The 15617-nt window shown below is 35.3% G+C and overlaps 1 protein-coding gene across 3 annotated transcripts in view; it reads right to left on the reverse strand.

The window, feature by feature from the left end:
• Window positions 1-2079: 2079 nt before the first annotated feature.
• LOC124405226 (cell growth regulator with RING finger domain protein 1-like) overlaps window positions 2080-15617 on the reverse strand; it is a 54615-nt gene continuing 41077 nt past the window's right edge. Inside the window, exons 3-6 of one of the 3 annotated variants that reach the window (XM_046879942.1) lie at window positions 5822-5990; window positions 4232-4373; window positions 4019-4126; window positions 2080-2833 (exon numbers count right to left, since the gene is read on the reverse strand). In XM_046879942.1, the coding sequence (XP_046735898.1) occupies window positions 2375-2833; window positions 4019-4126; window positions 4232-4373; window positions 5822-5990 (878 nt within the window). In that variant the 3' untranslated portion in view covers window positions 2080-2374. Of the gene's footprint in view, window positions 2834-4018; window positions 4127-4231; window positions 4374-5821; window positions 5994-15617 lie in introns of all 3 variants that reach the window. The other 2 variants (XM_046879941.1, XM_046879940.1) reach the window with 2 other exon arrangements.

The raw sequence follows: 15617 nt of genomic DNA on the forward strand, positions 1-15617 counted from the left end.
TAGCGAGACTTTCGTTAGCCTGTACATGTTTCGTCCCTAACTGTACTATAGTATGGATTCGAATTAAGTAGTAAACATTGAATCATATTTTTGGTACGATTCGAGCTAGACTCTGTATTATTGAGAGATACATTTAATAGTAATACAAGACCTTACAAGACCGTTATGGTTGAGTCAATTTCAATTCATAGACTACAGACTTGGCGCGTCGGTGGCGGCAACGTCCAAGGCAAAGAAAATCAAAATATGTGATACCAGATGTTTCGAAATTTTTCCTACGGTATTTGGGATCACGTGTGGTGGGTACAGGGAATGCTGCTGCTCTGTGATAAGCGTGCATTGCTCAATTTGTTTGTTTCTCGAAATTTGAATTTGAATTATTATTATTCTCCAACATTTGCAGATTATCAGGATCCTTTTCATTCCATGGCTGCTTTATTACAGACTTGACCATGCCATCATCACTTTAAGTAAGAACAAGCAGGGGATTGCATTAAATTTACCAAATCATCGTCTAAGATCCTGATACAAAGATCATCTCCTCTGTTTCCAAGTCAGCATTTTTAGTTAAATTTTTTTTGAAAATATAAGATTTCTCCTGAATTGGGCAGCTATTTGTTTCTTCCTTGTCGGCATTTTTAAATGCGATTGTACGAGTTCGAACCATGACAGTATGATTTGCACCAATTCCTTCATGTCTGGTGAATAAATGGCGAAAGATTTATTTAACACCGAGTACCAGCTGCTTGCTTTGTAGATGAATGTATTTGATATTACTAGTTAGCAAATAACGACTGGCATGGATTCACGAGCATTGTAATTTAGTGGATAACTTGACTGAAGTTAACAATTTTACTTCCGAGTTTTCCTCTTCGCTTCTTCCAGAAACAGAGTAAACATTTACCGCCGTCAGTCAAACTTGTTTTTTATTATTCCATTGTATAATTGATAAAACAATTTCAGCAAATTCTCAACATATATAGTCATTTCGTTTGCCGCTTCCTTTTTCCGATACTAGAGTATCATCCCTGCAATCATACCCTGCAAATAAAGCTATTTTTTAGCTCATTTGTTAACAGGAATAAATGGGCTCACACGGATACTGTATTGAAACGATTGAATGGCTTCGAAACACGTGACGAACTTCAAACCAATCACACAACAGGTCCAATGACACCTGTTCCTTGGAATAAAAATATTATTGTCAGCATAAAGCAATGCGACTATCAGTATTGGCATTTTTTTTTTTTTTTCTCAAAACTCACTAAAATTCATCGCAAACATAAAGGAGTCTCAATGTGAAGAAACAAGTATAAATATGTACAAGTGTCTCTTACAGACACTGTCAAGGTGACTTATACGACATGATTTGATCAGGGACCGTTTATATATATATTTTTTAAATCGCACGGAAAATCATGATTTTCATTGAAAAAAAAATATTCAAAGCATGTTTAGAATAATAGTATTAATAATCACAACAAATTATTTTAAAGAAATTTGAGTTGGAGTGATTTTATCCCTGATCTACGAATGGGTTGGTGACGATATAGCAAAATACATCATATACCCACATACGTATTTCTTCTTCCTTCGAAATTAGACGTTCCAATTACTGAAGTTTTGATTTCGCCTGCTTTAGTCATGTGCAGCTATAGATAAAAAATTCTACTTGTCCATCGCATGATGCGACCGTACGAAATGAAGGCTAAACGATGACATCGAACCTCGCAAACGAACGCGTAGAGCAAACGAAACGCATATTAAAGTTTCAAATCATAACGATGAAATAATATCTTACAATTATTATACATGATGTTTGGTCAGGTCGTAATTGGCATAGTATACAAGGTATGATTATACAAAATTTATAGCTCGTTTCTGACACGAATTTAGAAAACGTTGAAAGTAATTGGCAGTATGAAAATATTCGGTACATTAAGCGGGTCGAAAAAAATTGACCGAAACATATTCGTACGTAGGCGAAAACGAGGATCCTCTATAGAAACTTACGTAAACTGTGAAATTTTTTTTCACGGTCTTCCTATTTACTGTTTCTTTTTTTTTTTTTTTTTTTGGTCACGTCCGGTACGAACGACTTTCACAATGTTCGAATCAACGGTTTTACCGGATATTTCGATACCGCGAACCAAGCGCATACAAATCGCAAATTGTCAACGTAAAAACCGTCCAGGCGATGATACTCGGTTAGGTATAAACCTGATCGATCGCGTTACACGAATAATTTCTGCGTATCCGACAAAGAGGAGAAGAAGAAGGAGAAGGAGAAGGAGAAGGACAAGGAGGAGAAACAGGGAGATGAATATTCCAACGGTATTCATAATCGTTGAATAATAATCTCCTCGATTTTCGTTCACCGTGCAAAGCCTAGAAAATCCGTGAGTCTGTCGTTCCAGTCGTGCAGCCAGTGGGAGGCGCCAGGCGCCTGTTGTCTGTGCTTGTAAGGATTCATCTCCTTTTCCGGCGGCATGTACTCCTCGCCGCGTATGCAGAAGTAGCTCTTTATCGGGCTCCTGCACATCGGGCACCTCTCGAGCTTACCGAAACACGATGCGCATATGCACGTGTGTCTGCAAGGCAGGAGAGCGCGTGACAACGGAAAGTATTGGCAGACAACGCAGAGCTGTTCACCAGCCGAATTCCAGAGAGAACTTTCCGCTGAGTCTCCCGGTCCAGAAGTCACCATCGCTCCTCCTCGAGCGTTTCCACTTGTGTTGTTACACGGCTCGGCCAAAGCCAAAGCCGGTCCCAAGCCTGTCGATGACACGTCCTCTTCGTAGCTCGTCGGGTTACCCGTCGCCAGGTAGAGTTGCTGAAATCAAACGGCGGTTCTAATTAAGGATCCATCGGGCATTCATCGGTACGATTATCAAGATAATATCATGACGATACGGTAATAATAACAATAGAAAATGAGAAAAACAGGTAGTAATGGGTTCAACAAACGGGACTGAAGTTGAATGACGTGATTGAAACGACGAGTCCATTTCCATTGACGTATATGATTGTAGAAAGTAGAAGCTTCGAAAACTACAAATTCGAACGAAAAATTTCAGTTATTGTAACGGTCTCTTGGATCAGAAAACGTTATTGAAATATGTCTTTTTAATGTCGGGTTGTTCGTTCGGTTTTTATGTGTTAAAATTTATAAAGAGATCTTTGAACTTTATAGAAAACCATCCAGTAACGGAAATGAGATTTAATCGATGAAAATTAGGGCAACGATATGGTTTTAGTACACCTCAAGAAATGGCACAACGCTGCATGCCTGTCTGAAGATTGTTTTTCCTTAGTTAGTTTATGTCATCGCAATCAAATTCGACTCGATTTCAACTTCAAATGCACATTCCAAACCATTACTTCATCGTTTTCAACTAATCTAATCGACGTCTGACGCATGCCCGATGATAATTTGTTCGAAAAATGCCCAGGATACAATTTTAAATGTCTTCTCGATGATTTCATTTGGTTGGCAGTGATTTTAATTAGCTATGCAACCGCGTCATAAAAATAACATGTCCCGTCTAATTCTCCAACAAAGATGAATTGAAAAACCGAGATAATAAAAACGTGGTAATAAAAGGATACAGTTCAATGCAGTATTAAAAGCAATGTTGTACATACAGATAACATTCAATAAACGGAAGTTGAATTCGGCTGAATTTCAATCGAAAATCAACATTAATATACAGCATGTACATCGATGTGTCGATAAATAATTTAAACGTACTTTATATATTCTCCTCTCAATGATACATGAAGTTTTACGGTTTTGTTGTAAAAAGTAAAAAAGAAGTCGCATTTCTTGGTGACAAATCAGACTAACTTTTTCCATTCACGCCATCGAACTTTGGTCTAAACGTATGTATATTGGAACAAAATTGTGTATACGAGAAATTATCGGCTAAAAAAAATAGTTCGAGGAAATTCCGAGAATCCTCGAGTTACCCTTTCTTATATAGTCAAAAGGTTACATTAGTCAAAAGTCGTGACTCACCTTAAGGCACGATAACTGCCCGTTAGCCTGTTTGAGATACTGAGCCAAGATAGAAGTTGGCAATGTACAAACACTGTCCTTAATGTGAACTACGTTGACGAGAGCGACCTGTAATCAAAAAAATTTTTTAGCTTAGGGAAATACCGGATACATAAACTAATCTAAATCTGAATTTGCGAAAAAGAATGATCGACGATTAGTCAAGGCGCTTACCGTCTCGTCAGGGTGAAGATCTCTCGTATCTCTACGCGTCAAGAATATCACAAGAGGATAGCAGAGGCGAGGCGGCGTTCCCAGTTCCAATTCCGGCGCCGGAAGTGACAGTCTTAAGGTTTGCTCCCCGTGAGGCTGTCTACTGTGTCGTAGGGTTAAGAAAAAATTAACACGAGAATACATTTCCTCTAAATCAATTATTTCACCACTCTGTGTCTCATTGGTTGTGGCGATCTTTTTCACCTGTCCTTTTTTTTTTTAGCAGATTCCTCGAAGTAATCGTATCAAGAAAGTTAAACGTCGAAGAAATGAAAGCTAATAAGATTATTCACCTTACGAGAAGAAGGTAGTGAGATACCATTGGCACATCACTTTTGCGTTCTACATTTACTATTAACAAAAATTCCTCAACACGAAATACAAAAATTCCAGAAGTTTCTACGACCGTTATAAGATCTCAAAGACGTTTCTAGCCTGCAGATTGAGCATGATCTTTGAGAAGGGTGATATTCTGAGAAAATCTTTCATTATGTATAGAAGACGTGTCCTCTTAAAAAGGAGACACAAGTCACGTATAAAGAGTGTCTTCGACGAACATTAATAATTGCTTATTATACCTGTATATATAAACATATGTAGGCAAAAAGAAAACTTGTACGGAACGAATGTATCTCTCCATATATGAGAGGATGATTCGATGAATAAAAGTAGGTCAAGGATGAGGAATACCAAATTGAGAAAGTCACCGGCGTCGGAAGTCTGGCATATGTGTGTGTGTATATGTATATATGTATATACGTATGTATGTGTATATGTATGGACATGTCGTGTATGCCCATTTGTACGTATCATTACAACTTTATACATAGCAGCATTCGGCTAACGGGTTTACAAGCAGCTAATGGTTGGATGGATAAGGAAAAAACTTATTCGCAACTATATGATAAATTGACCTATTAAAATTTTAGCACAGAGAGCCATATCACGCGGATGAAAGTACGAAATCTGCGGCTGGACAATATTCGAGACTTGAAATTTCGAAATCAGATATGGCAAGGACGAGAAAGACGCAGGCGATGCGCTAAATATATATACATATTAACCCAAAAAGATATTTACTTCAACATCAACAGTTCTTAGCGCAGACTTTTGATTAATCTTAAGTAAAATGGTTATCTATCTCGTAGCAAGATTATTTGAAATAAAATTATTCATATTCGACCAATTAAATATTTCTTTGACTCGGTAAATAATCTGCTAAAGAGGATTAGAATAAACATTACCTTAAATCCCATTAATTTTTTTCGACATGTTTACAAGGAATGAGACGATAATACTACGTGATAAAAAAAAGTGAATTTTATATCGCCACTTCAACTTCCCTGAACATCTTGAACGAGTGGCGGTGATTCGTTGGAGTATAAAAATTGACTTTCCCTTTGGATAGATTAATTACTTTCGCTCGATCTCGCACGCAGACTGTATAATCCTCGCTCGCGTGACGATCTTCGTCGTTTATAGTATCATTGATTTACATTCTCCAGGACATTATCATTAGCATACGCAGAGAGATTAGAATAGAAAGGATACGCTTTTGGTGGAGTTAGATACTGCGCATGACCTTGAAGGAGTGTTCCATTCAAAGATGCATCCCTGAGGGCATTCCAAGGTCTCCAAAGTGCAAGATGCAGCTCTCGTATACTGACACCCCAAATTGCCTGCAACGAATACTCCACTTGGCTGGATACTTCGCACTCGACTTCTGAAACAGAGAAGAAAGTATTTTTTTACTTACACACAGGACTAAAGTTATTCCAGACCTTTTTTTTTTTTTCTTTTTTTTTTTTACAGAAAACAAGTTTATACACGAATTTCGTCCCCTCTCAGAGACCAAAATAATGTATTAACGATGCGAAAAAATCCTGTTTGATTTGATAAACTGTTGTAAGAATACTTTGCTCAGCTTTTCAAAACCTCAATTCCGATATATGCATACCTATATATAATAAATTTATCACACAAAAAACCTGTCCAATAAGAATCCCAAAGATATTATTATTAGTTTAAAAAATATTATTCTGCCATATATTATCCTCCCCCGAAGTATCGTCGATGGAATATACGTTCGTTTTATAGCCGTTTTCAAATGCTGTTCCCATGTACCGCAGGACCATGAAAAAGGATTTATAACGAAGGATTTTGTGTGACGATTCTCTGTTATAGCCTGCAGTCGTCGTTCCGTATAAGAAAAAGAGTTCAACCTTAATTAGCATTCATGAGATTAATTTAGGTCGTCGGGTGAGTGAGTACTAACTTCGGTAAATTGTAGTTAATTGCTTTAATTGCCCGACGAGACGTTCAGTTTTTATTTTTTTTTTAATTTTATTTTTTTTATTTCAACCGTAAATTCCAGGCTATCGGTACGACGATTGGAAAAACTTAATTGTTATCGCTGCCTTCTTCATAAAAATGATAATGTGACACAAGATTTACGTCGACAGGACAATGAATGGCGACCCTCCGTAGCTTTTAAATTGCAAAACTGCGCAGAGTGCAGCGATTATGACGGTGACCGGTTTATCCGGATTGCCGGTGAGCGTGGTTAAACTGCAGTTCGTAGCAGGAATACCGCGCTGCATATATTGGACTTTTCCTCAAATAAATTGATTATACGCAACGGGGTCTTACGGAATGGAAGGCCTTGTGTAACCGCTGCGGCATCATTTTGTGGCTTGGTATAATATCGAATTGCGCAACTTGGCACAGTTCGAGAGATTTTCTTTAAGGACGTTAATGCAGCACGCTGCCGGAACGTCGTGCCAACGTCAAAGAGGCGCGAGCAGCTCGATATTCGACCAACAAATTGTCGATTAAACCGCAGATGTAAAGATTTGCAGGATGACAGGAGTCAGTGAGGTTTAATACACAGAAAAAAAAAAAAATAAATAAAATAAAGAATGCGTATCAATTTTTATATTCATCTGCAGAATCGTTGACGTGCATTATATCAATTACGTAAGGACGTAGAGCTTGAATAATCACGATATGGTACGCAGAGAATAATGTCAATTAGCAATCGCGCGAAAAATTGATTCAACTAGATTATAAACATATTTGCATAATCAATGATTACGCGAAAATAGGCTTCCGCAGAAAAATAACATTCAAATTCAAACGCCGCCGACCGGACTCGAGATATTTAGCATTGCCATGACCTTTCGTTTGGCAGATGGATTTAAATATTGTCACGTGTGGTATACTAATTAACCACTAATCGTTAAATCTTGACACATATACAGGCGGTGGCTAAAAAGGTGCCCCTGTTAATTCACTGGGTGAACAAGCCTTAACGCGTATCGAGTGCAAAAAAGTATAATCTTGATTGCCAAACGACACTTGTTTCATAAATGATTTTTTTTGCAAAGTTTTTTTTCCTCCAGCGAGTCCTTGGGGATAGTCTAAAAAAACCACAGTAACTTCGAGTATTGTAGGTACTAGAAGTTGGTTTAAACAAAAGGAAAATGTTTTATTCACATACTTGATAGTTTTCTCAGCTAAGGATTACAAGGATATTAATATGATATTTGTCATGAATTGAACAGATTATCTTTATTCTGAATATGAGGCGATTTAATCAATACATAATGAATTTTGAAAAATTGATGACTTTCTCGTTCTATGGACTTGACCCTCGATAATTTATAGAATGTGTGAGAAGTTAATTAAAAAATAAGTAAATTCATACATTATTGAGACGCCACTGACATTTTGCAGAAATTGAAAGTATCGATCTAATTATAAGCCTCGATCTGAGTTTCATCAGTAACGAAGTAAGATTGTCCAAAATCTGAATTCGTATATTCGATCCATTATAGCATTTATCTGAAACTAATGACCGCTTTATGCTTTCTGGGTAGTTTTTTCTGTTCTCCACAGTGATGATATTAATCTTTATAGTATACGAGTTTTATGGGAAAACAGTAGTATAAATGAATAACATTTATACCAGCTGACAATTTCTCGATGTAATTCAAATGAAATCGACGAGGAATTTTTATCCAGCAATCATGGAGACGCAGAAACTTGCTGAAAGTAAAAAACCTTGCAGACCTTGAACAACCCATACTTGTAATAGTTGGTAGGAATAACTAAACATCAGAGGAATGAAAATTTCCTAGTTCAAATTCTTCGGGAAAATTTATTCAGCAAACTTTAGCTGTACTTTTAACATTTGACTCTCGATATCCGAAATCAGCGATCTTGATTCGACTGTGTCGAAAGATCTTTAGAATATTCCCACATAATCGCAACGTATATACCAGAGTTTGAATAGTGATTTTTTACCATCTTCGCCAGCAAAATAAGATAAAAGATAAGAAAAAACCGCACGCGCAAGCAAATTTAAATACATACTCAGTTGTGTATATCACACGAAAAAAAAATTCCAGTACACATATGAAAATGTTTTTTTTTTTAATACTACAGACATCGTACAGAATATCTATACATATACCGACGAGTTAGTTCAGCTGACAATATTGCATGGCTGAAGATTTGTCTCCATTATCAAGCATTCATTACAATGTTATTATATACGTAACGCATATAGCTATTGGTAGATAAATTATGAATGCAAAAAAGATTCTCACGATATTCGCTTCAATATAAGCGGGTAAAACTACTAGACGTAGTTGTAATCTTTGGTATGTTGAATTTTTTTCACGATCAAACGATTTTCAAACGATCCTCGTTGAGATTAACCTTGATATCGGATTAATTCAGAATAAAATTTGGTCCCAGCAACAAAATTGCAGGGTTAATATACACCTGACCAAACATTGTTTTCACGCAATCAAAAAGTTTAGTTGCAATTTTATAGTAGGCAGAAAACAAAATGTTTCAGTAATGTCTGAGAAACGGTTTGAAAAATAATCAGATTTACACAATAAAATCATACTTTAAAGATTGAAAAATAATTTCTCAACTTTTGTAAATTAAAAACTTATCGTCTGATTGTAATACTGACAAAGAAATATGCCATTGAAAATTATATCATTAATTTTGGTACTAGCAAAAAAATATTATCTTCCCACGAGAGAATTTTATACCAAAATGGGTTTACAAAATCATTTTGTTTTCTTCTTCTTTTTTTTTTTTTTTTATCATCAAAAAGTTTTCTCCGATTGCATGCGATATCAATATACGTTTGCAACGAATTTCGCCGTAGGGAGTTTCGAGAATTTTCGATGAAAGTTACCCAACTGCGGTAAATGAATATATTCATCGTGGGAAACATCATTGCGAAAGAGAGATGAGACGGATGAATTATCATCAACGTATAATATAAGAACCGTGACTCCTTCGTTTGCAGTGTAATCTACACGGTGGCGTTACTGATTGTTATCTATAGTGCGGTTTTCGTGATCAGGAACTTAAGAGAACAATCGATGAGTATGTCCTCCAGTACGCCAAGCGATTCGCAGGCTTATAGGTATGGCACTGGCAACGTCTCCCCCTCAAATAGGGGGTATTACGTAAATTGTTAAGTGTACGCCTTACGCGTATCTTTCTGTATTGAGCAATGCTGCAATAATATTTCTCCTTGATTGCTGCAGTCGGAAATTGCAAAGTTGTAAGAGGAAGACGTGTCGAGTGTTTTGCAGTAATCGGGACTATACGTGTGTGTATATATATATACACACACACACACACACACACACGCACACATCATATTGTTTCTAACGTCATTTCTGACAATAAGTACAATATACGTTTAAATCCTCATTACTGCACGTTACTGCGAGAATAATTTGTAAGTTAAAAACCTTCTTACAATCGTTACTGCAAGCTCTGTTCTCACCTTACGCAGAATCACCGGTTTAGTAACTCTGCATACCGCGAGAAATTTCAAGTTGAATAGGTTACATTCCTTGACAATTTTTATTTTTTACTTCAACCGAAAATCACAGTTTTTAGTGAAAAAGGAAGTGTATAAGCTTTGTATCTGTAACCAAAAAATGTATTATATATATATATATATATATATATATATATATATATATATATGTATATAGTTGTTCCACACGTTTTCACTGTTGTCACTATCACTGTAATACTTTTCTCCTAATATTGTGGTAATTCGACATTGGTGCAACAACAAATTAACGCGAAGGCCAATTTGAATCGAAATAATGCAGTCAACTACACGATTAACAACAAACATAATCATCATTAATAATAATTAATTAATTATACTAAATAACAACTTGAACCACATTTTCTTGTACATAATTCCGACAATATTTCAACCGTTGCTGTAACGATATTAATTTTACTAAAATCGTATAGTTGAAATTTTTATTTTTGAATCCAGATGGTCAATTGAGTAAATAATTTCCCCTAAAATTAAAGCGATTATCGAAATTAGGCAGGCGAATGCGAACGAAATGTTGTTTAATTTTCGTTTTCGCTTATATTTAAGTAGGTAATTATTACAAGTCGTGGAACTATATACATATACACATAAATGTATGCCACGATGTGTAGACACGCGTTTACATGTTTAAACAGAGATCGCCCCGTTCGCTCGCCAATCCACTCTCTCACTTGCCGGAGGCGCGAGAGTGAATTTTTAGAAAAGAAAATAAAACACACGGCATCTTTGTACGCTTATTTTCATAAAAGCGAAAGGCGAAATTTCTCTGGACGCAAATTTTTTTTTTTTTTTTTTTTTTTTTCGTTTTCTTTTCTCTTCTTCTTTCTTTTCTGCACCAGCCACCACCGACGGCGCTTGATAATCCTTCTATCATTCAACGAAATTATAATTCGTTGAATCCCGTTTACTACACATATATTACAGGTATCTAATAAAGTTTATAACAGAACCGATTCGCTCATTTCATGACGCTCGTTCAAACAAAAAATTGAGTCAAAAACGGTACCTCATAATCCTCTAGCTTGCATGTATAATATTCGCAAAAACGAGCCACATCGAAGATGTCGGGGAAACAAATTTAGTGGAATAAAATGATCGAACGTATAAACTTTAATCCGGCATCAAGTGTGTAATAGTACATGTATACCTTGTTTTACCTGTTGATCCAACAGGTTTAATTTAATTTTGTTTATTTGAAATGATTATTATATGTGTCATCCACTCATCTCTGCACCCGAAAATCGTATATATATATATATATCCCTACAAAATTAGCATACGTGCCGTGAAAGGTCAAAAAAATTTGTTTGCGCGAGTAGGTATAGGTATAGGTATATACTTTGTATCGACTGCTCGCTTTTTAGACTGTCGATATAAAAAAATTAAACAACAAAAAAACGAATTTACCGCTCAACTAATTAGACGAATCCGTTTGATAAGCTCGATCTCAAAACGGCGAACTCGTATCAATAATCAACGTTGGACGTAGAAGAGGATGATTTTTTGCTCTAACATCTAGCTCGTTAAAAACAAAGAGTATGTATAGATATATTTACGAGACTACAGTAGGTGATGATTTTTTCTCAAATCTTGGAATCGATTTGAAATTTATCGTAAAATGATGAACGTGCTGTTGTCAGAAAGTGCGCTCTGCTCAACTAAAGCTCAATAAATATTATACCTACAGATATTTAATTTATTTACACTTCTCCACAAGACAAGTCGAGCTCTGACATTACATTTAACAAATTATTCAATCATGAGTTATTATAATAATTTATCCATTCCTAACACCAGGACGATCATGTTGTAACAAATAATTTCAAATCGAATCGATATTTTACTCGAAATTGAGATCCGTTTAGGGAAATTCGATAAAAAAAAAAAAAAAGCTGAACACAACAGGTTTAATTAAACTTTGTTTGTTTGGAATGATCATTATATATGTCATCCGCTCATCCCTTCAACCGAAAATCGGATTTAGATTCAACAAGGCTGTGCGATTGAATCCATTAATCGTATACTTGGATTAATTATATTTAATTTTATAGTTTTTATTTTTTTTTCAATTCATTCGCCTATCGATCTTTCAAAGTCTGTAATTCTATTTCCCGATAAATCGATTATTGTGGCACATTCTTAACTCGAAGTGAAAAAATGTGAGTATAAAACTCTACCGATCAGTCTAAAATCAATCACGTGACACTGCATGCTCGAAACATCTCAAGAATGCAATTTCATATAATATCAGACATTATTCGCATGTTCCAAGTCCAAGAGTGATAGTCGGACTGCACGCGTGTCTCGTATTGCATTGTTCGCCGTTTAAGGCGAGTCAATGTCAAGCCGGCCATGGCGGCAAGTCAAGTCGACGACACAAGTACAAGTCTTGTGAACTCACGCGGTGTTTTCGAGGTGAGGACGAATATAACATGTAGGTTTATACCTATGTGTACGCATTATATTATTCTCATTACGGATGTAAGAGATTAATCATCATCCCAGTTACGAAGGTTTCGTTAATTTCCAAACTTGAATGAACAAAGAAGCCTTGCATGTGTACCTACGTGTAATACGTGAGATACCTGCATGATTAAAAACCAAATTAATCGCGTTCAATCGAGCCTTCGATAAAACTTCGTTATACCGAGCGATGTGTAAATAAATAAGTAAGTGCGATTGATTTGTTTGACTTTTCAATCATTTCTTTTCATTCCTCGTACCGATGATGCTTAGGTAGAAAGCGTAGAGAATTACAGAATCGCGACGAAAATTCATTGCAACAATAATACAACAAGTCTGGATAGTATATATATATATATATATATATATATATATATATATATATATATATATATATATATATATATATATATATATATACACAAATCCCTAGGTCGTCCCAAAACAAACTAATCATTATACATAATTAGAGGATTTAATTTTCCTAAATCGCTAGTATTAACGCCATAAATGTTTTGATTATTTTATGTAGTTATTGACTCAACCCGTGAAACCCGTATAATAATCAAATACCGAGACACGATCCGACCGTTCGAAAATGGCAAACCTGTTTGTGGGTCGTCGACATAGACTCGTTTTCTACTTAGGAGGGAGTCACACAATTAACACTAACAATTCATCAAGGTTGCTCAGCATGCTTTGAGATTTCAAATCGGCAAAAAAAAAAAAAAAAAAAAAAAAAAAAACTATTTGATGACAAATGGTACAAAAACGCAATCAAACATCATCAGGAAGCTATTCATTGGCCACACACGAGTAATTCTGCAAGAATTGTCGGTCTTATCCAGTTATATACTTAAAGGTAGCCAGCTGTAGACATAAGATTGCAAGGTGGTCAATATGTATATTAGGGTGGGGCAAAAAAACCAACCATTTGTTTTTTTGAGTCTCGTGTAACAAAATGTTAGTATTTGATGTTTTAAGAGCCCACTCCAAAGGACAGCTCAGAAAAAATTTTTTAAGAAGTCGCTCCACATTTTATTAAAACGTCAGAAATCGTCGAAAATCGATTTTTTTTTTTTTTTTTTTGAATTTTTTTTCTCGCTACGGTATAATTTTATAGACAAAAAAAAATAAGTTTCCGAAAGTTTCAGTTCAAAATTTGAATTTTGAAAGGTCGCTCATAATTTTTTTTCAATTTTTTAGTGCATTTCTCTAGATCTTTACGAGCGACCTTTTAATATTCATATTAAAATTTCATAAATTTTTTTTTTTCTTTAATTTAGTAAGAAAGAATCGATAACAATACACCACGACATGAATTAAAAATCAAACAAAATACTGAGAATATAATTTTTTTTTATTTAATTTTTTTTGACCCCTTAAATTTTTTTTTTCCAGCTGTCCTTTGGAGTGGGCTCTTAAAACATCAAAAACTAACATTTTGTCATACGAGACAAAAAAAAAAAAAAAAAAGAAAATAGTCGTTTTTCTTGCGCCACCCTAATGTATACGTAAAAAAACTATTTAAAACGAGGATTTTATTTTTTCTTCACCCCACGAGCGTAATAATAATAATAATAACGTTAATACAAAGGTTATTAACCCGCATCATTAATTGCCCGAATTACCATGTACGTAATAGCTTTGCGGTTGCTACTGGAAGCAACTGTGAATGAAATATATTTACATGATAATATATAAAATATATATGTATAGCTGTGCGACCTAACAAAGAAGGTAGATTTTTGATTTATGTTATAATATATACCGTTGTTCGAATCGATCGCGTTTTTGTGTCGCGAATACTTGGAAGTCGAGAAAGACAATTTACCGGTCACATTATTAGCCAGCGTGGGACAAGCAGAGAATTGATAATAGCCGATTAGATCGTACCTAGATCTGCGTATACGTGCGTTTTGTCGCGTTCTCCGTACTCGCGGGCATTTAATTATTCGCGTGATATCGATCGGCAATGTTTTCATCGATCATAGTTCAGCCATGATTAATCCTGTAGAGTAAATATGTACCAAATTTTGCAATAATAAGGAAAACTTAGGTGACTATTGATAATTTTACAATAAAAATATTTTAAGGAAGAAGAAGTGAGATAGTGATTGTATAAGCGAATACAATATATGATTTACGAGCAAGTGATTAATCACGCGATTTAATCGTATTATACGTACATTAATTACTCTGCGAAGAGTATTAAATTTTATGCAGATATATTAGTATAATCATACCGAATTAGTTTAACGACGTTTGAGGTGAGATAGTCAAGTTTTATTATGTCTATATAATATCGAATATAAAATACACCGCAATTGACGTATGTGAGAAACTGGTGTTACGTGTCTAGTAGTTTTTTAATTATTAATATTCATTTCATGAACACACAATTTTCGGGTCAGTTCCAGGTTGAATCAATGGACATGTTTATGCCGTCACGGTTATATTATATGAATTACGACTGGATGATTGGAGGGCCGGAAAGGAATCATTGGATGTACGAAAATTATAATTAGACAGTAAATAATATGTATGAATTTAAATAAACCATCCGTCTAAAATCTGTTTCTCCCCCTCTCCATACGAATTTCCGTCCTACCTTATTCTGAGGTTGAGTTTTTAACATTATGGGTCGAGTTTATGGTGCGATATTGTGACGATAATTAAACATCGACAACGGAGAAAATTTCTTGATATAAAACAACAAAAATTCTATATCGTGCAGTTGTTTAAAAATTGACCTTGCAGAAAATGAATTTATAATTTTTTTTTTTTTCACCGTCACCGTCTGATCGCTATTACATCCACGCCATACGATTTACCTGTGCCATAGTATAAATCATACGTCGTCCGTGCAATGGTAATTAGGCATTGGTTAAGGAATTGGACGTGACCTTATAAGAGTTGCAGACTGCAGAACAGCAGGCGCGGAGCTTGGCTTGGTATTATATAAATATTATAGCTACGTACGTGTGT

This window comes from Diprion similis, chromosome 4 (assembly GCF_021155765.1).
Source record: "Diprion similis isolate iyDipSimi1 chromosome 4, iyDipSimi1.1, whole genome shotgun sequence".
NCBI lineage: Eukaryota > Metazoa > Arthropoda > Insecta > Hymenoptera > Diprionidae > Diprion > Diprion similis.